This window comes from Phalacrocorax carbo, chromosome 7 (genome assembly GCF_963921805.1).
Source record: "Phalacrocorax carbo chromosome 7, bPhaCar2.1, whole genome shotgun sequence".
NCBI lineage: Eukaryota > Metazoa > Chordata > Aves > Suliformes > Phalacrocoracidae > Phalacrocorax > Phalacrocorax carbo.
Window position 1 is genome coordinate 34,103,546 of NC_087519.1, and position 20,244 is coordinate 34,123,789.

The 20,244-nt window shown below is 40.8% G+C and overlaps 1 protein-coding gene across 5 annotated transcripts in view; it reads right to left on the minus strand.

Annotated features, from left to right (window-relative positions):
* PAX3 (paired box 3) overlaps nt 1–20,244 on the minus strand; it is an 81,210-nt gene that overhangs the window by 23,546 nt on the left and 37,420 nt on the right. For 2 of the 5 annotated variants that reach the window (XM_064455860.1, XM_064455859.1), the window contains exon 5: nt 2,798–3,003. In XM_064455860.1, the coding sequence (XP_064311930.1) occupies nt 2,798–3,003 (206 nt within the window). Of the gene's footprint in view, nt 1–2,797; nt 3,004–11,666; nt 11,676–13,608; nt 13,618–20,244 lie in introns of all 5 variants that reach the window. The other 3 variants (XM_064455862.1, XM_064455858.1, XM_064455861.1) reach the window with 3 other exon arrangements.

Below are 20,244 nucleotides of genomic sequence, written 5' to 3' on the forward strand. Positions count from 1 at the left end.
TGTGACTCTTGCAATATGGAGTTTGTTGCAACACTTCTTTCCCCAAAAGCCCTTCCTGTCCCCACAATTAAGTACACAAATAACAATCACAGTGTAAAGTCTGTTTTCAGTTGCTTGTAGCTTTCAAAAAATTCCCCTTAGGGGCTGAAATGTTCCAAGTTTGATCTCAGCCCAGAGGCAATGTTTTTCCCCCCTCCAAACAACCAGCTTAGAAACATGCATTTGGTTACCCTTAAACAGTGGGAAAGTGAGAAAATAGATGACTCGGTGGTTTAAGACTCTTCCTTTCACGGTGTTCAGAGGCTGCCTTGGGGAACAGAAGGAGAGGGGAAGCATGGGGGCGGCAGGGTAGGAAAAACAAAACATGAGATGCAAGTGTTACATGGAGGGACTGAGGGAATAGCAAGGTTGGTCCAGTTATAATCAATTAAATAACTTCCTAGACAATGTAAAACAACTCTACAAAATTAGTCCTTACGGCTCCAGAACAGAAAAGAATTTCTGGGCTCAGCTGGACTCGGTCTGCAAAGAGCTAGCTCTTTTAGATGATGCTTGATCAGGAAGCAGTCAAAGACATCTTTGTGTATATATCCATATAAAATTTGGCATCTCTGATCTCTGTCATACTGTTACCAAAAAAGAAGTGTGACTAAGAAAGCTTGAATGGTACATCAGTATGGCTATCCAGCCTTCTCAGCCTCAAGTCTCTTAGGGTTATTTTCTTTTCACAGGTCATCTTTTATTTCATGCCCATCATAGGTGGCTATTTTAAGGGGCTATAGAGAGGTGCTGAATGCTGATAAGGCAAATCCCGTATCCCTTAATCCACTGCTAAATCATTCTGCCAGTCTTCAAGGGTACCAGACAGATGGAGTGCACTAGGAAACTGCCCACAGGCTGGCTGCTTCAACCCCAGCTCATCTTTAATCCAGAAAGGTTTTGTTCTGGTATTTTAATCATTGATTGACTGGGAACTTTCTTCCATGCTGGGTTAGGTAAAATATCCATATGTCAGAGGTACTGGGGAATTCACGAGGCTGTAGATCATAGGAGTGGTGTGAGACAGGATGCGTCTCAAGGGAACCAAGGAAGCCATAAGGAATGTAAAAAGTCACAGGGTTAAAGCCACATTAAGACAGCTGTTATGTTAATGAGAGTTCTGCTTTTCTTCTAGCTGTGGGTCATTGATTTAGAAAAACACGAACAAGGTCTTTTCCATTTTATTGTATTTTACACTGAAGCTAACATAGACCAAAACATCATATCCTAGATCCCATTCGTCTTGCTAACAGAACTTGTGTAGGATGTTATCTTTATTATGTTTGTGCATGGATGATTCCCAGGGCTTGATTTGGTCTTACCTGTCCCAAGTCTATATATAAAGTTGTTTTGCAAGCATTTCACTTAGTAAACATGTTAAGGAAAGGGTCATCCACCACTGAGTTTGTCTTCCAGACAAATTCATCCCTACATGCGATTTTTCTCTCACAGTTGTATCAAACACTTACAAGAAACATGGTGTGAAGTCTTCTGCAAAAACATTTAACAGGTAAAACTGAAACAGTGTCAACCTTTCAAGACAGACACTCAAGAATACAGTCATGCTGCAATAGGCATGCTTGTCTTAAAGAGTCAGAGGGATATTTTGTATTGCTTATTTCGGTTTGCAGAGTCTGAATGCCTCAGGCTGAGCTTCAAGGGCCAAAACATAAAACCAGAGTTTCACTAAAGCAGCCAAATTCACCTGTATCTTTGGTTAGATCACAAGTTACCACTCATTTCCCTTCCTTGGTTAGACCACAAGCCGCAACATTTTGCTTGTCACCCAACCACACATTTGCTTACAAACACTTGCAATTCAGACTGATTTAAACTGGGCATTCTTTTCCAAATGACTCTTAGATGTCGAGTAGTGAAAGAGCAACAGAGGATTCTCCCTGTGGTATTAAACGTTCCACAGGATGTGCCTCTGTGCCATGAAACTGAGTAAGTCCTAGTCTGAACCTGAACTCTGGGGTACAGTTTATTCCAGAGTCATTTGGCTGCTACTTGCCTTTTTTTGGACATCTGAAAAATCCAGGTTCATGTTTGGCTTTTGGGGTTCTTTCTTGTTTGTTTGTTTTTTAATTTAAATCAACTCCATGATTTACTCCTCCAGCACGTTAGCTAGTTTTAGACAATCCGATCTACATGCAGTTGTGAAGACCTAAGAGTTATTTGAGGGTTTATTTTCTTTTGAATTAAACTGACAGTGGGGATAAAAGAGTTATTACAAGGTTTAAATCAAGTCAACTTCAAAAGCTAACCTAAAAGTAAACTGTAGATACTGCACCAGTAACCCTGCTCACTTGCAGGGCTCTACAGACACATTGTCCTTTTTAAAATGTTTTTCTCTCCCCCTGTTAATGCCTGAAAGACCTAAACAACAACAGATGAAATCAGTTAAATAACTATAAACTGGTACAACAGCTGATCTGATTATATGCACAGGGCTGTCAAATGCATAAAATAAACAAACTGAAATAATAGACCTTCTTTTCCAAAGGCTCAGTATTATATTCATGGTAGGTATGGAACAATAACTGGGGAAACCAAAACTTTTTTCAAAACCGTTGTTGCCTTAAACAGTTGGAAAACCAATGTCCATGTACAGACACAAAAATCCCTAAGGCTTTAAACAAAATGTAGCTTCACATTTTCCTTCTACGCCGTGGTGGGATCATGCGATAATATAAAAGGACACGGCATGCTAACAGAAAAGGAAATTCCCTTTGTTAGGCAGCTTTTAAATACATACCTGGACACGAGCCTCCGTGAGTTTGGCTCTTTGCGCAAGTTCTTCCCGGGTATAAATATCAGGGTAGTGTGTCCTCTCAAAAGCTCTCTCCAGCTCTTCCAGTTGCTCTGCCGTGAAGGTTGTCCTGCTACGACGCTGCTTTCTTTTTAAAGGTAAATCTGGTTCAGAATCAATGTCAGAGCCTTCATCAGACTGGGGTGCTGATGCTCAAAAAAAGAAAAAATTAAAGACAAAAATTAGCTTTAGTTGAAGAAGGTGAGACAAAATACTGGATCAATCAATTATATCTTCTTATATGGAAAAGCTGCTTTTTTCCCCCATAACTCAGAACTGAGTTGGCAAACTTCAAAAAAGCAAAAATATGAGAGAAACAAATCAGAGTTAAATGTTACGTTGTGCAAATATGCTCAAATAAAGAATTGTCAAAAGTTCAACTATGAGTTTAGCAACTTTTCCTGGCCCAAGAATATTTAAGGACCTCCATCAATCTTTCTGAGTAAATTAATTACTTCATTTCTTTGTTTTAACTCCTCCAGCAGTTTGCAAGTGTTTTAAAAACTTGAGCAGTAGTGCTTAGTCCCAAACAATCAGGCAAGCAATATGGCCTTGTTCCTTTCCCTGGAACAGTGAACAGATACAAATATTTGTGTGTTCATGTTGTAACTTAAACATTCTGCCTCTATAGACACATGTCCATGAGACCTTCCCTATAGATCCATCACTAAAACCTTATTGCTGAAATGGTTATGGAAGTGATTACAAAGGTACAGGGAGCACTATTGAAGAAATTAGTTCTTGTACACAATCAAGTATTTACTTCACATCAAGTGTATTTTTTTCTTACACTCTGAACAGTATTTTACACGTTTGTGTTAGTGTATCTTAGCACATTTAAACATTCCTGCTCATTTGTACCTTACTTGCCTGTCTTGGAACCACTTAGCATAACCTTCAGACAGACCAGACAAGTGTTAACATTAAAAAGAAATAAATTTTGAGACTTGCATTGCACAGAGAAGTCTGGTAAGAATAGCTCTTAGCAATAGATCAACTCGACTCTTCCAGTGTCTAAAGCAATGAGATTCCAGCATGTGTGATGACCAGAGCTGAAATACATGTACTACATGCTTCCTTCACCTAAGGTTTTATCATTATTCCTCCTGACCTTGGGAGCTTTTCCAGCACAGACCATGGCTACATGCAGATGTGTTATTGCTCAGCTTCCAGGCAACAGTCCAGGATGTGACTGCAAAACAGCCAAGCTGCTTTGGACCAAAGGCCCCTCATGCCACACCCAGAGTCGGTACCTAAGGAAAGTTGGCAAGAAACAGACCACGTACAGCATGTCCATGACCCAGGAAGGGCCTATCAACTCTGGTAATCAGCAGTTTAAGGAGTAATCAGAATGGAAACTCCTACTGGGTTTCGGGGATGTGGAAAGAGTGATATCACACATAGAGGCAGCTACCTCCTGGCATCACTGCTTGTTTCCCCTGTGCTCCCTGGCAACCAAGTGAACTCCAGCTTCAGCCCAGCCACGGCTGAACCCGTAGCTATAGCTGTGAAGGCAGCAAAACCTCTTTAGTACCTGACCACATTCTCTTTCTCCAACAAACAGTAACAAATCAAAACAGGAGACTTCCAAAGCCACTCTTCACTTGCATCAGTTGCTGTCCCAGGTGTCAAGCATTCCTTCTTGCCTGAGTCTTCAGGGGAACCCACCTAAAGAGGGCAGACACTTCCCAGTGATGCTGAAACTACTTGTTCAGTTGAAGTACAAGCATAGCTTCTACTACTATCAATAATTTATTTGGAATTATTGAATAGACATTGATTTAAAATAATCTTCTTAATGCGATTTATTTGGAAGTAACTGAGAACACAAAGCCAGAAGGAAACCACCATTTCTCAAGCTTCAGCTAAAACCCCCCACTGTGTTCATTTCTAGCTATCTTACATTTCCAATTTCACTCAAGCTGTTTGAACTAATAAATACACCTAATCTGTTTACTTGGTCTTACAGCATGAGAAAGACAAAGTGCTTTTCCAGACAACTCAGCTAAAGACTTTATGAATTTCTGCATACCAACAAAAGAACAATTACTGCTAGACCAGAGGCTCTTATGCAAAAGCTATCTTCATTGTCCAGACAGACACCAACAATATTTTGGATCCAACCTACACAGGACATCGCATAAAGCCCAGCTTCAATGTGCAGTGAAAACATCCACCTCCCGGAGTCTCTCACTTACATTGAAGTTGTGCTCCAAGCAAGACTGGATTAAGCTGTTTTGTTTTTTGAGAATACTGTCCCTGAGAACAGAGGAATCAGCACAAACATCCTATCCCAAATAGTTCAAGTTCTTTCCTTATTAAACAGGCAATCTATGTTATACCAAAAATGAACATAACACATTGTCTGAACCGGTGACAAATCCCAAACCTTCTTAGCCGGGGTCCAAGCAAATCAGTGATACCTGCCTTCCTTAGCAAATGCCAAGCTACAGCCCTCCAGGATGGCTTTCATGCTGCTGTTCAAGAACGAAAAGAAACATGGGATATTTAAAATATAGTTTTCCTATGTTAGCCTCCAATACAAATTGCCCACCTTAAGCAGAAGAGCTAATGCTGACAAGCTAGGCTAGTAGAGGAGAGCACACCAGGCACGCTGACAGAGTCATACTGTCTAGCACTGCACTCTGACCATACCCAGTGTGGTAAGATCTGAAACAGAGCTCAGGAAGGTTCCTTTTGGAAACAACTTCTCTGACAAAAGTTGCCTTTGATTGTGTACAATAAGGTTTGTTTTGGTTTTGGGGGGGGTTGTGTGGGGAAGTGGGGGGGGTGTTTGGTTTGGTGGGATTTTTTTATTGGTTTTTTTTGTTTGGTTGGTTTGTTTTTTAGGGTTTTTTGTTGGGTTTTTTGTTTGTTTGGGGTTTTTTGTTTGGGTTTTTTTGTGGTTTATTTTAAAGTTAAATCCTCAGATCTCAGGAACTCTTTCAATACTTGCTTTCAGACTGTAATGTATGTGTGGAACTTCTTCAAACATCTATGTATATACCTATAAAAAGCCAGCTTAAACTGTGCAATTTAAAGTGGATATTTATTGCTGAGTTTCTGAAGTGAATTCCCTCACCAGCTGGGTGGGAAGTATCAGGAGACCTATAATGATATCTCTAAAAATGTTTTATAAAGACTTAGCAAAATCTTGTGGTGTTTCCCTGCACCTTGCATTCATGCAGCAATGAGAATGCAGAACTGAAATACTTACTTAATTTCATTTTAGCTTTACATTTCATTAAGCAGTATATGAAAGGAGAAAAGGTAAATCAGTCAGAAAAAACTGAACAATGTATCTATGAGCCCAGGACAATACATCTAATCAAATGCAAACAATCAGAGAGAAAGTATTAAGATTAAAGTGATGAGAAATCATACATCAAATGAAATGGCTTTAATATCTATCTGATTTCATTGGTGTTACCCTTCTCCAGGCCTGGCTGCTATGTGCAGCTTTCTTGAAAACATTCAGTTCCTTTGGTTTGTCTTATCTGCAATATTAAAATCAGAAAAATTTAATCTAAAATGATAGCTACATGTCTGTACAACAAACTGCACTATTTTTATTTCTTACAAAGTCTTCTTAAATATTGTTAGTTTCAAGGAACATTTTATTCTTATTTTTTTCCAATTAAAATACCATTATTAGACTTTTATATAGGTGAAAAGCCAATGAGAATATTGGCTAAGCACATAAATTGGGCCCACTTCAGCCTTTAAAAAAAAAAAGCAATATTTATTATATATATGCTCAACAGCCATAGTGTATTGCCCTTTTGCTAAACAGTATCTTACTGATAGATCCACAGATTTCCATGATATAAAAAGGTACTATTCAGCACTGGTAATGGTGATCAAATTTTAGCCAGGTTATTTTTATCTCCATCACCTCCACAGACACACAACATGCATATCGCTAACCTTTACAGTTGTCCTAATGACCTTAATACTCCAACCCCTCAAGCTATAAATAGGAAAGGACACCCATCAGTGTCCCGGGAGATCCCCAGCCAGACCCCTTGGGATCACCACTACTCCTCTTACTGCACTGCTCAAAATGGAAGAGGCAGCCAAAAGCACTACCAGTAGCTGAGCCATGAAGTTTAGTTAAAGAAGGAATTACAGAATTAAAGAGCAATTATTTGTCCCTTAACCCCTCATGACCTGTCTGGTGGCCTGAGGAAATGCTGCATGCCGGTTACCACCACAATATGTAAAAAACCTCTGCCCAGTGTAGTAGGCATTTGGTCACCTGGACCTCTGCACCAATCGCTTTTCCAAACACCATAGACAGACATGTCGGGGCAAAAACTGAACAACAAAATAACGCACAAGAGGTCATTCTGTGGGTTGTTCTTCCTCCTCAGCAAGACATTTCGTTTGAATAATTAAGTAACAAAAACATGACAACCATTTAAAGCCCATACCTTACAGCTGCAGCACAGCATACCTGACAAACACAGGCAGAGAGGTTATCCTTCTGCAACCTGCAAAGGCATAACTTCTCTGGCAATCTTTCAGCCACCAGGAAACTTTTTAATAAACTATTACAGCTTCTCCCTCTAAGCATAACAACCTGAGGTCTGCCCTACATAAATTCTGTCTAGCTGTGGATCTTAATAAAGTAAGACCAAAAAAAAAAAAAAACCAAAGGCCAGGGAGGGTTCTAGTGGCAGTTTTATTTGCTTGCTACCCTCCCTGGATCTTCCCATTTCTTTATTTATGCAAGATTAATTTCACAGGCTCTCCCCCTCATGCCACATCTCTATTACTTAAGGCTGCAGTCACAGCATCCCCAGCGCTGGGGCTCGGGGGAGCGTTCTGCCCCAGGAGGCAGTGGGTACCGCTGAGCTGCTGATGGCCTCCTGATCCCCACAGCCTTTCAGGCCCAAAGAGACACAACTAACCTCCCTCATGTTTACTCGGGTGCAGGCGAGGAGGAGTGCAGCAGGGCCGCTACCCCCACACAAACCCACAGTAAATGACAAATGACACTTTCCCTTTGTGATCTTTGGGATTTTTGTTGACTTATTTGGAGGCTTTTGTTGAGTCCTAAGAAATGGCCTGTGGCTGAGGCCTATTCGACCAATTTCCACGCTCCATCTGTGGTATCCATCAGCAGGGCCTTTGCCCGCATTCAGGGCTCTGACACCTGCCTGGCAGGATGCGGGAGGCACAAAGGAGGCTGCGGAGGACGAGGGGGGCGGTGGGCCAGGGGGGCCGGGGAGGGCAGCCAGGGTGAAGGGGATGCACAGCAGGGGTTAATCCAAGCTACCCCCTCCCCAAACCTCAGCACCTGGAGGCATCCCTCCAAGACTTCCTCTCCCTGCCAGAGGTAAGGGGGCTCAAACGCAGCCCTCCATGTTGTGGATGAATTCAAGAGGAAAGGGAGGAAGAGACAGGAAAACTGTCCCAGGATGTGGGCTGTCAAAGTCACTCCAGGCACTCACTAAATAAACCTCTGGTGCTGGCTTGCTGCGAGGACTGGGAGCAGTGGTAGGTGGCCAGCAGTGCATTCCTCCCTGGATCCTTGTTTGTGTTGGGGTAGGCTTTCAGCAGCTGGCCTTTTAACAGTCGACAGACTAGAAACACATCAGGCATCCTTTCTTTCCTCAAAATAAAGTCCACAGGAAAACAAGACAGCATCTTTATTTCCTACTAGCAGCCCCCCTCTCTCCTCTGAGCAGTCCCATTTAGGGGCAGGCTCGTATTTGCATACAAAATATAATGAAGACTTTGGAGCCAACCAACTCGCTTCCCAGCGCATCAGCCCTTCATTTTGCTGTATCCACTGGGGGAAACATGATGCCAGGCTCCCCTCTCCTCCTCCTGAAACCTCACTGTCACAGCAAGGAGCCATTAAGAAGAAAATATGCCCTGCCAGGTCTGTGCTAATCAAAACAGGACAAATAAACTCTGACACTCAACAACTCCCCAAGTGCCTGCAGCCCTAGGTGGAGACTACAGATCAGTTATAAGTATGGCAGGCAGAGGGGTATGAGCTCAGGGGGTCTAGAGTCACCCCTCAGCCACCTGTGAGTTGTTTAAGTGGCCACAACTGAACACCATGTTTATATAAGATAAAGTATGCTTCCAAGATTAAAAAAAGCACCCCTAAATTTTAGGTTGCAGTGCTCCCAACAAAGCACAAGTTTACCAGGACTCAGAGCTGCAATTTTATCCAATTCACCATTCACCTTCTGTGCTTCACCATCAACAGGAAGAGGTCAGAGGGGAGACTCGGGCACACCAAGTTTCACTGTTAGGTTGCAGCCCAAAATTTGTTAGCAGCTGGACTCTTCCTCTTTGAGAGGAAAAAGAAAAAAAAAAATTATTTTTTTTTTTAAAAAAACCAAGAAGCCACAAAAGATTTCTTGGTGGGTCAGAGGTGCGCTAAGATAAAATATGCTAATGCAGCTACATACTCCTATTTCAATATTACAAGTGAAAATTTAGGAACAGCAAATATGAGAAAATTCTCAACCTTGTTAGAAAGCAACAGAATACCTAGTATAATATGAAATAATAACAAGTAGCAAACTTGCTTTTAACCCTTTCTACTGCCATTTTGACTACGATATATTAAAGATCAAGAAACTAAACTGAAAGCAAGCCTCTGTTCTAGACATGAATATCGCTTATCTAACAAGGATTAAGTCACACTTCAATTACTCCTTTGAAAACTGCTGCTATTTGCAAAGGGCATACTTACAAAAACATTGTAAATGCTTTTTTTTTTTTAAACTCCACGGGCACTTTACAAAAGTCTGCAATGAGAGAATGAGAGAAATGGGGAGAAAATATGTTGCTGTTTAAGTAAACTGATTAATAAGAGTAATTAATTGGTTACTGGAATTGGAAAAGAGCAACCCCATCTCCTGTGAGCTCTAGGCTGGAAAGTCAGCACAGAAAGGAAACAACTACCACAACAGTGATGAAAGTGATCTTCTTGAGAGAAGTGGATGGTATTTTTATTTTGTTTGTGCTGATTCACATAGAGAAATGTGCTTTGTACGGCAAAGTGAAAAGGAAAACAGTAGCTGCAGTAAAAGGAAATGGCCAACAGTGACTTTTATTTACAATTACCAAGAGACAGGCTATTATTGACCATATGTGCCACAATCGCCCTCCTTATCATGGGTTGGCCATCATGTCCATTGGGAGCTGTTAATGAACTGGGTAATTGAGCTGCTGACATGTGTTACCAAAACAAAACAATAGGAAGAAGAGACAAATGAACATTTTATTTGCCAATCAGAGTAGGTTCCGCTTTTCAGAGAGCTGTGCCTAAGTAAGCGGCTGAATACATAAAACAGTGCATTGAAGGCAAGCAGATGCATGCACAATAATGGTTAACTGACAGCCTATGGCCCATCTGTGCTTAACATTTTGTTAAAGAAATTACTTGACTTGCTAAAGAGAAATCATACAGCTGCCCCTAGTGCTGCATTGTAAGAGATAAATCATTAGCTAAACTGTTTCATGCTTAAAATGACAATGCATATTAACAGTTATGCAGGGACATTTTGTCAGCACAGCTTGATGCAGTTATAACTTACACAAACCGTGACAGCTCATAGCTATTCAACAATTTCAACTTTGAAGAGAATGACAACACTGTGAAAACAATTTTACCACACAAACAATAGAAAATTCAGTCTCTTCTTTTTAAGAATATTTAAAATTTTTTTGAATTATGAAATAATATGAAAAGGAAAAAAAATGGCCAGTGCCTAACTGTTCTGCACCATTAGTCTGCTAGCATGTACTTCATTCAAAACCACAGAGCATCAAAAAGGAACACATTCCATTTTAAATATCAAAGACTGCATCGCCAGCACTAAGAATAAATGGCTAATTCTCAACTGTGCATGAAAGGACAAAGAATTTCTAGAGTGAAAGGAAGGGAAGAAGAAACTGCAAATACAACTACAAAAATCACTTCTTATTCCCCCACCTCCTCTACCAAAAAGAGATTTGTTTTGTTGATACAAGTAACATTAAAGGACTTAACAGCTTTGCATGTGGGCCTGATCCCACTCTCAAGATTCAGTCCTGTAAATTCACATTGGGAATTTACTATAATTATTTTAAGTTGTAAACTAAAGACAAAGCAACTACAGTTAGCACTCAGATCCTGTTGTACAGGTAGTGTACACACATGAGCATGTATAGCCCAGGAAACTTGACCAAGGGATGGCAAATAAACAGATCCCCTCCTCCCGACTCAGTTGCCCAGACCAGGGCAAGTCAGACCCTCAAACAGATTTACCTGAGCAACCGCACTACCTGAAACAAAATAAACAAAAAAAAAAAGCGCTATTTGGTAAAACTCGTCTAGCCTGTGGGACCTTTTCCTGTGGTTTCTGGGACTGGCACCCACACAAGGGTTAACTCAGGTTTAATGACTAAATACAAGTTAAATTGCTACAGTTTTCCCCACAAAGACAAGACTGCTTGCTGACTTGATATGGTTCCTGTTTACTGGCCTCAAGGGACTATTCTGCTGTTTCCACTGGTGTAAGAGCAAAGCTTGATCCGGGCAAGGCCTTGCTCAGTCTCTCCCATCATTCCCAGCAGATCCAGGGAAGTTGTTCAGCGAGAGGGAGCCAGCACTGTGATAACGCTGGGCATGACAAAGCACTCCAGCACCAAGCCCTACGATCATACTGTCACTGGACTCTGAGTCACCCCAGACTGTCTCTCTGAATACAGCCTATTGACTCAGAGAGGAGGGCTTTTTGACAAACATGAAGAGCAGTCACAAGCACGTCCCATTGATTTTCACCAGGAGCTCGCGAGTGCCCACATCTGGGGGCTTTTCCAACCCTTCCCACAGAGAGCAGCTGTGGTAACTCTGTGAACAAGAATACTGTATTTAAGCATTGCAACATCTTGCCTTCTCACTTAAAAGAACGCTAGGAAATTTCAAGGAAAAACTTCCAGAGAACAAAAAGAATCCCCACAAACAAACAAAAAACCCAACCCAAAACAAAAAGCAACCACCAACTTTGCCTCCTAAATTTAGAAAAATGTGAAGGAAACTAAATACTCAAATCCAGATGAGGTTCGCTCTCAACAGCCTTTAGGAAGTTGATATTTTAGGCAACATTTTATATAAAAGTCAGGGATACTTAAGAGGGAAGCTAAATCTCTTACACAAATCCCAGAATATATTAAGAAAAGATTGGCATCATGTCTTCAAGCTGGTATCAACTGATGGAAGAGCTGATTGGTAACCACTTAAGACTGAAAACATTGAGTATCCTGAGAGATGGAGTTTGTCAGCTGAGAAATTAAATAAAGCAAATGAAGGAGTCTCTGGATAAATAATGAGACTGTATTAGCAGGTTAAAGCACTACAAATTGAGCTGTCAGCAATCTCTCACTGTGTAGGCAGCGTGGATTCTCCAGAAGGAAAGAAAAAAAAAAAAATCTATAAATTGTATTTGGCTCAATCTTTTGCAACAACATGCAGACAAAATTCCTGAAGTTATACAAGCTGATCAAACGTACTGGGCACACTAAGACCAAAAAAGGTTACACACATTTTTCAAAAACTGCTCTGCATTGCTTCACTGAGTTTTGACCAACTTGTAAAATGGCTAAAACATTTTGAAAGAAAAAAAATGTAGTACAGATACTGAGAATGTTTTAATATATTTCATAGCGCTCTCAACTAGTTCTAGCACCTGAATTAATACATTCTGGATTCAAACCAGACAAACAGTGACAGGGCAAGATGTTGTAGACAGTTTCATCTCAATGTCAACATTACAGTCCCCAAAGTCTCTATGGGAAACCAAGGCTATCATCTCTTCTTAAACCCACAGCTGTAGCCAGACCACCCCTCAAGCCACTTTTACCTACTATAGAGCTAAACTGAGTTATATGGTCATCTCTATTTATCAGTCTCAGGACTTGGAATGGCCGAATTATTTTTTTTTTTAAGCATAATATTGCATTTTGTCATTGAATACTACTTCCTCCAGAAATCACTTTACAGAAGACTGCTGGCTTTTTTGTGAAATAAAATTAAGAGTGCTGACTTCCCCCCCCCGCCCCGCCATTTTCCAGACTTCAGTCGATAAAAGAATGTTACATTTTTCACCAGATATTTTTCCTGCAATTGATTTTCCAAGGTACTACCTACTCCTGCCACATGTCTCTTTTACAGCCAAATCTGTTAGTAACTCAAGGTCACTCCCATCACAACTACATAAGAATTGGGGTGCTGACCTCAAAATCCATCATCTTCTGTCAGGGGACCTGGTCCTACTGGCTACTGAGCCCTCTGGTCCCACTGGCCAAAGACACTCTCTGCCCTTATAGTTGTTCCAGTATTTGGGATGAAAGGACACTTTGCACAGTTACAATGGGATAGCAGTAAGGTGCTCAGCACCTCTTTGTATTACTTTCCACAGGGTTCTTCATTCCCGGCTCCTGCTTTGAGCATCAGCATAGGATGCACGACTCCTCGGTGACTGAGGCTTTCTGGAGTACACAGTGCTTTCATTTGTTATACTGCCTGTGATGCCATGACAGGAATTAACCTGAGTCCATCCAAAAGCTGGTCACCTGCAGATTCAATTCATCTCTTGCCCTGTGGAGTTTGTATGCCAGTATGCTCCTGGCACCATCCTCTAATTACCCTTGCCAGTGACTGTTCACCTGAGAGCTCACGGTGCAACACCTACACGTAACCCAGACTGCTCTGGTTCAGAAAGATGAGCAAACCAACCCTGCAAAACCTACTGGAGCTCAGATGCCACCTGACCATACCATTATCGTATTACAGATTATAAGTGGGCATGAGAAATTAAAGCAAGATATTTTCTATTTTTCAGGCAGACATTGAAACAACTGAAATTCAGGTGATTAAAAAAAGAAGTTCCATGCACCACACAATGCTATGAAGAGATTAACACTGTGATTTATTAATAATAATGAAGCAAGGTATACAGCCTGCTATCTATTCAAAAGTAACATGGGGAGTTAATTTCTAAGGAAAACAGAAAAAAGCCCAACATCAGTCTCTTCTGTTGATTGTTCTGACGTTGGCTGATGTGCCGTGCTGGGCTGCAGTGAGCCCCGCAGCACCTTTACAGCACAGAAAATGCATCCAGCTGGGAGTCACTCTTGATCTATTCTCTACACCACAGACGTATGTAATTCCCATACATTCGCTCTCATTTACTACTTGTCGACAGATGCTGATAAATGCTCTTGAAAACCTACAAGAACAATGGTGGCTGGTGAGTGCTTAATGGTAGAGATGTCAAAAATTATTTGACTAAACATATACAAATTTCCTGCTTTGAAATCTGTACAGATATTAACATTTATTACTGTCTCTCTGAATTATTAGCAACCCCAAAAACTGAAAAAGTAACTGCCTCAAATTTTAAGATAAACACACTGGCTTTCCTTAACTATTACTCCATACAAATAAGACAGAAGCAGCAGATTGCCTGTTGGTATATGCTGTAGGCTTTGCTTGGACACTAACATTGCAAAACACATTGTAACTCTGTTGTTTCTTTTTTTTTCCCCAGTCCACAATATTATTTATTTTCAAAGAGTATTTGTTCAGGAATGAGAATGAAATAAAGTTTTAATTGACCTCAAGCCTCTTTATATAAGCCTGACATTAACTAGATTTAAAACACAGAGAAATGAAACGTGTATTGATATGCATGCAATCCATGGTAAGCACAACTTACATAATAATTATGCCAATATAAAAATGTTAGCCTAACTATTGCTTTCACTACATTAATTTTAGCAGACATCACCATAGTACTTTGTATCGTGTAGCTGTTTAAAAGGAACTATGATTTTAAGCACTTCCCAATAAAATTTGACTGCAAAACATTTCCCAGAAAGCTGCAAATCTAAATAAACTGGGCAAATTAAGCAACAAATAAGGCTACTTTGATTTTGGGGGGATAGGGAAGTATCTTCAACCTATTTTAAAATATAATTCCCACAAGCATTTAAAGAACTGTTCTACACCAGCGCTACCCAACCTTTATTTAACCCACGGGCCACAGCAGTCCCAAAGAGGATGGTCTGTGAAACGCCTGCTGGCTCCCAACTGCTCTCTGTGGGGTCAGAGACAGCTCCGGCTACCGTGCAGCTTTTGGTAAAGGGCTGCGATGAGGTTTTCAGTGTTCTGGCGGAGTTCAGTGGTCGGCCTTTTCCAACAACACCACCCCCCCAACCCCCCCCCCCAAATTATCAGTAATTAAAACTATGGACTTTTAGTTACTAATAAGTATGTTGCCCGCTTCCCAGCTTTCTCTGCTGCAGTGCAAAATAACAGAACGTAAAATCTAGGCATTTTCCTAAAAAGTTTAAGGTAAGCATTTAAATAAACCACAATATTGAAGAGCCTGAGCAAAGGGATAAAATTTTAGGCTGGGCTTAAATATTTGTTCAGTTTCTAACAGTCTAATGGATTTCAGGCTGTCTTGGGCCATTCAGCTAATATACCCTGTATTTATTGGATCTATACTGCTTCACAGCTATTAATATTACACCTCTGCTACACATCAAGCATGTGGGATAAATCCTGCATGCCACCTGCAATTACAGCCTCCCAGGTCCGATTTGGGACATGCAACACGAGCTGCCAGATCCCCATTTCTCACTAACTTCTCCTGATTATTTTCCATTCTCAGGTCATCTCACCCTGCCTTGCTGTTTCTGATTCAAGCTTATGGTTTGTCACGGTCTTGGCTGGGATAGAGTTAATTCTCTTCACTGTAGCTGGTACAAGTGCTGAGTTTTCGGCGTAGTATGAAAATAATGTTGACAACACCGATGTTTTAGTTGTTGCTGGGTAATGCTTATACTAGTCAAGGACTCTTCCAGCTTCCCATGCTCTGCTGGGTGCACAAGAAGCCGGGATGGGAGGGGGCACAGCCAAGAGAGCTGATCCAAACTGGCCAAAGGGATATTCCATATCATATGACATCATGCCTAGTGTATTAACTGGGGGAGTTGGCCTGGGGATGTAGCAACAGCAGCTCAGGGACCAGCAGTGTCAGTGGGTGGGTGGTGAGCGGTTGCATTGCTTGTGGGGTTTTTTCCTGGGCTTCATTTCTCTCTCGTTATTTTCCTTTTTAATAATAACAACGATAATATAATATTGTCATAATAATTATTATCATTACCATTATTACTATTACTATTTTATTTTAATTATTAAACTGTTCCTATCTCAACCCATGCATTTTCTTGCTTTTGCTCTTCAGATTCATCCCACTGGGGTGGGGGGAGTGAGCAAGCAGCTGCACGGCGTTTAATTGCTGACTGAGGCTAAACCACCAAAATGTCTCAGAGCTCTGCAGTACTGCAGTTGCTGACACACCTGACAAAAATTTGACAGATTGTTAAACACTTTCAAAATGAATCTTTCCTACCTCAAAACAGAGTTGTATTTTTTTGCTGTTTCCACTTTCAGAGATTTAAGGATCACAGAATATGCTGCACACACTATCCTCAACATACAGATCCTTGCCACTGCCAAAATATACTACAGGCACACCTTACCGACAGAGTACATCTGTAAGTGCATACACACTAGGGCATAATCTACCAAACTGTGCATGCAGGTGTAAAAATGTAAAACACACCTTCTGTTAAGACCAACAGTAACAATCATCTGGTATGAAGACAAGGAGAGAAAATAATGCAGCTTTAATTTTATAAGGAGCAGGTATGCTGTAGTATCCTTCATATCCCAAGCACACAGATCAAGGTAGTACCATCATACATACACGTTGCATATAGTGTCCCTACAACACAAGCACCTGGAGTTTCGATGACTTAGTGACACAATTGTCTAAACAGACAGTATTTAAGTCATACGTAAGGTACAAAACCACACATACTAACACTCATTTGCTTTGCCATTCCCAGTGGAAGAGACACTGAAGAATCTAGTTCTTCATCCTAAATATTAAACGCAAATCTCATTATTTCAGCAGCCTTTGGATCAAAACTCTATACTCTGATGTAATCCTCCAATCACCCACAGGTATCAGGAATTTCCGTGCACAGAAAACACAAGGTAGATGGCCTTTAATTTAGTTTCTTTTTCCCAGATGAGAACCCAATGAAACAGCATGTGCTTTTTTTGGAGTATGAGGAAGAGTTCATTGTTAGATGATCTCCCACACACTGAAAACTAATTGTTTCATTACAGCTGATGGTTTTACCCCCAATAATAGGCAAATTTTCTAAGATAACAGTGAAAATTGTCCCAAACATATTTGCCACTTTTAAAAATAGAAAAAAAAATTGCCAAAACACAAACACGAGTTCAGAAAAGTTGTTACAATACCTAATTTTTTAGCTACAACTTTTGATTTCTGTAAAATCAGCTATCTTAGGTTGTTAGGTTGTAGGGTTAATTGACAGCATCTATTTAAAGGTCCTCTCTGTTTCCCAGAGGTCCTCAACATTACAGGGGAAAGAAGAGGGGTGTTAAAAAGAGATCTGGGAAAAGCTATATATCAACTAAAAAGCTATAAAAATTCTGGCTCCTGCTCCATCTTGCCTTTCAGTGCTATGGCACCACTGAACTAAGTCCCTGTTTGTTCCACTCATACACAACTGAGGGCACCGCAGCCTGTGAAGACTCACCTGTGTGATGCTAGGAGCCCAGTAACACTGCAAGTGAGAGTCTTAAAAGCTCCACAGTAAAACAGGTAATAAGAGCGCTTTCTTAGGTAGAAATAAAAGTAGTTCTCATTGTATCTAATTTCTCTGAAAATACTGAAATCCTCCTAATACTGCACCACATTCAACAGCAAGAGAGTTTTTTGAAAGCAGACTCTTCACATCTCCAGGGTGCTTGGCATTTGCCTGCCACTGTATGAAACCATAACATGTCCTAAAACATGTGCTTGGGTTTGGCTGCATGAAATCCATCTCTTGTCTTGTAAATCCAGTCTGAAATAGAAATACTCCCATGGTGAGTACTGGAAGAAGCACAGCCACTAACACACAGCCCGCCTCCCCCCTACCTATGCAGGCAAACAGTAATATTTTATTGGGCTTTTCTAGGAAGCTTAGAAAAGGCAAGTATTCAACACCCGCTCAATTTCAGCAAAAATTATGCACTTGTTTTCTATTTGACAGCAAATTTTAAAAATATTACTTTTTTCCACAATTCACACCTAAGGATTGTGAGACAAAATTTTCCATCTGCTTTGGGTCAAATCCTGCTGAGAGCCACAAAGTGTTAAACACAGATTAGGAAGTCAAAACTTGGCCTGCAACAGGGCCGGACAGAGCCCAATGATAGGGCCTGACAGATGCCCCAGATGCATATGGGGGAGCCTGCCAGAATGAACTCTGCACAATAGCAGAGAAGCAGAAAAGAATAAAAGCTGCATGCTCCCAGCCAGCCTCCTGTGTCTGCAAAGGAAAACAGATCAACTGAGAAACAAGCTTTTTGCAGCTTTTCTAAGTAGCTTCCTTTTTATTGTTAGAGAAACAGGGTAAGGAGATCCAGGGTCTCAGGCTTAATGCTGGCCGAGAGGAACTCAAATCTCAGAAACAAGTGCAAGAGGGGTACTCAGCAAAAGCCAGGTTTGTGAATTTTTTTGCCTTCATCTATTGTTGGCCAAGTAATCCATGTTTCTCCATCCTTGGGAGCACATAATATTGTGCCTTTAGGCTCATAGCAGAAGTCTAGAACATTCACAGTCACTACAGACATTGAATTTGATAGGAATAGAGAGGCTTCATCACTGCAACAGCTTACCAACATTTCTGCTGCAGTTCAGGTATCAGTGGGTTGAGACCACTGCCCACCATAGAGCTTGAGAGCCTCCATCTCTGCTTGAAAGTCTAATGGTACATCAAGCATCTTCGTATGCTTATAACATTATGTCCTTTTCAGAAGGACATCTTAAGATCTGTGTTGGTACAGCTCCCAGCACAGTGGCAGGCCATGAGCAGGGCTCCTGTTTACCGTAGCAATACAAATAACAAGTGGCTGAGCAACAGATGGTCTGGAAACATTTCCGATGTTTTCAGTGACAATTACCTTATTCAGACACTCTAGTTAGAATTTCCAAATCATAGTCTGAAGGCATTTACCAAATAATACTTTCCACAACAAATTTGACCCAGGCTGTGCTTTGGTCAACATTCATTTAATTCTAATATATATCATCATGTATAAACGGACTAACCAATACGTGCAGCAGATAACTTCACAGTCAATGCTCTGCTTGTGATCTCCAGAGAAGATCCTGCCTCTGCCATTAGAATTAATAATGGTCATGCTGTTACGTTAAGGTAGCAGAATTTGTATTGCTAAAATCCCTGCACTGCTTTGAAAGTCTCCTTAAAACATGCATATTTTTCTTTGCAATTTGCTCAGGAAAAAAGGTTTGCAAAAGTGGTTCAATCGTAACAGAACCTCATTCTAGTTTCCATGGTCATCTTTGTCTTGCTTTTTCAATCCCACATGGCTCAGAATCCTTCCTATACTGTTCTAAGACACAAAACTGGTATGAGGATCTAAAACAAGAATAATGATTAGGATCTCTGTAAGGAAGAGTCTAGACCCTCTTCTGACTGACTCACAGCAAGTGGGACGTCATTGCCTGTCTCAGAGCAGTCACACATTTAACTAGAATGACAAAAACAAGCAGCATTCCCCTCCAGGATCATTATTGCATTGGAGACTTGAATTTTCATTACTACCTGGGACCATCAAGGTTCAGCAGAAGGTTTGTGATCTTTCTGAGCAAGTCTAGAGTTAATTTTGAATTTTAAAAAATGGGCCTACTTATGGCTTTTCATCAAAGTCATGTGAAATGTGTGGGTTTGCATGGCTTCAATTAGAGACAAGCTGGAGGCACAAAGTTCAGGTCCTGATCTGGATCCAGACCCACCCAAAGCTGAGGGACATTTAGATTAAGGCACTTAGTTCTTGTCCATCCGTTGTTCCATCATGAAAACCAGGTGGGACTCACTTTCAGTAAACCCTTGCTCCTCCCCAGAGTTTTGCAGCTTTTCCAGCTTGACATGGAAGCAGCAGCAGGAGGGTCCCTATGACTTCTGATGGGATCTGAAACCCATAACACACTGTTTGAGTCCCTGAAATCCAAAACCATGGCATCTTCCCAGCTCTCGCAATTAAGCTTTAAACCATAAGGAAAAAAATAAAACCCAAATTAACAGCCATATTGACAGTTTTATAGACCCCTGAAGATCGACAGTGGGGCTTTTTTAATTTAAAGTGAATTAGCAATCAAGTCTCTAAGAAGGATTCATTTAATAAATTAAAGGGCAGAATTCAAAACAATTTCAAAAGTAATCCTTTGGCCATAAATTGTTCTCTGTACAGTGGAAAAATGGAA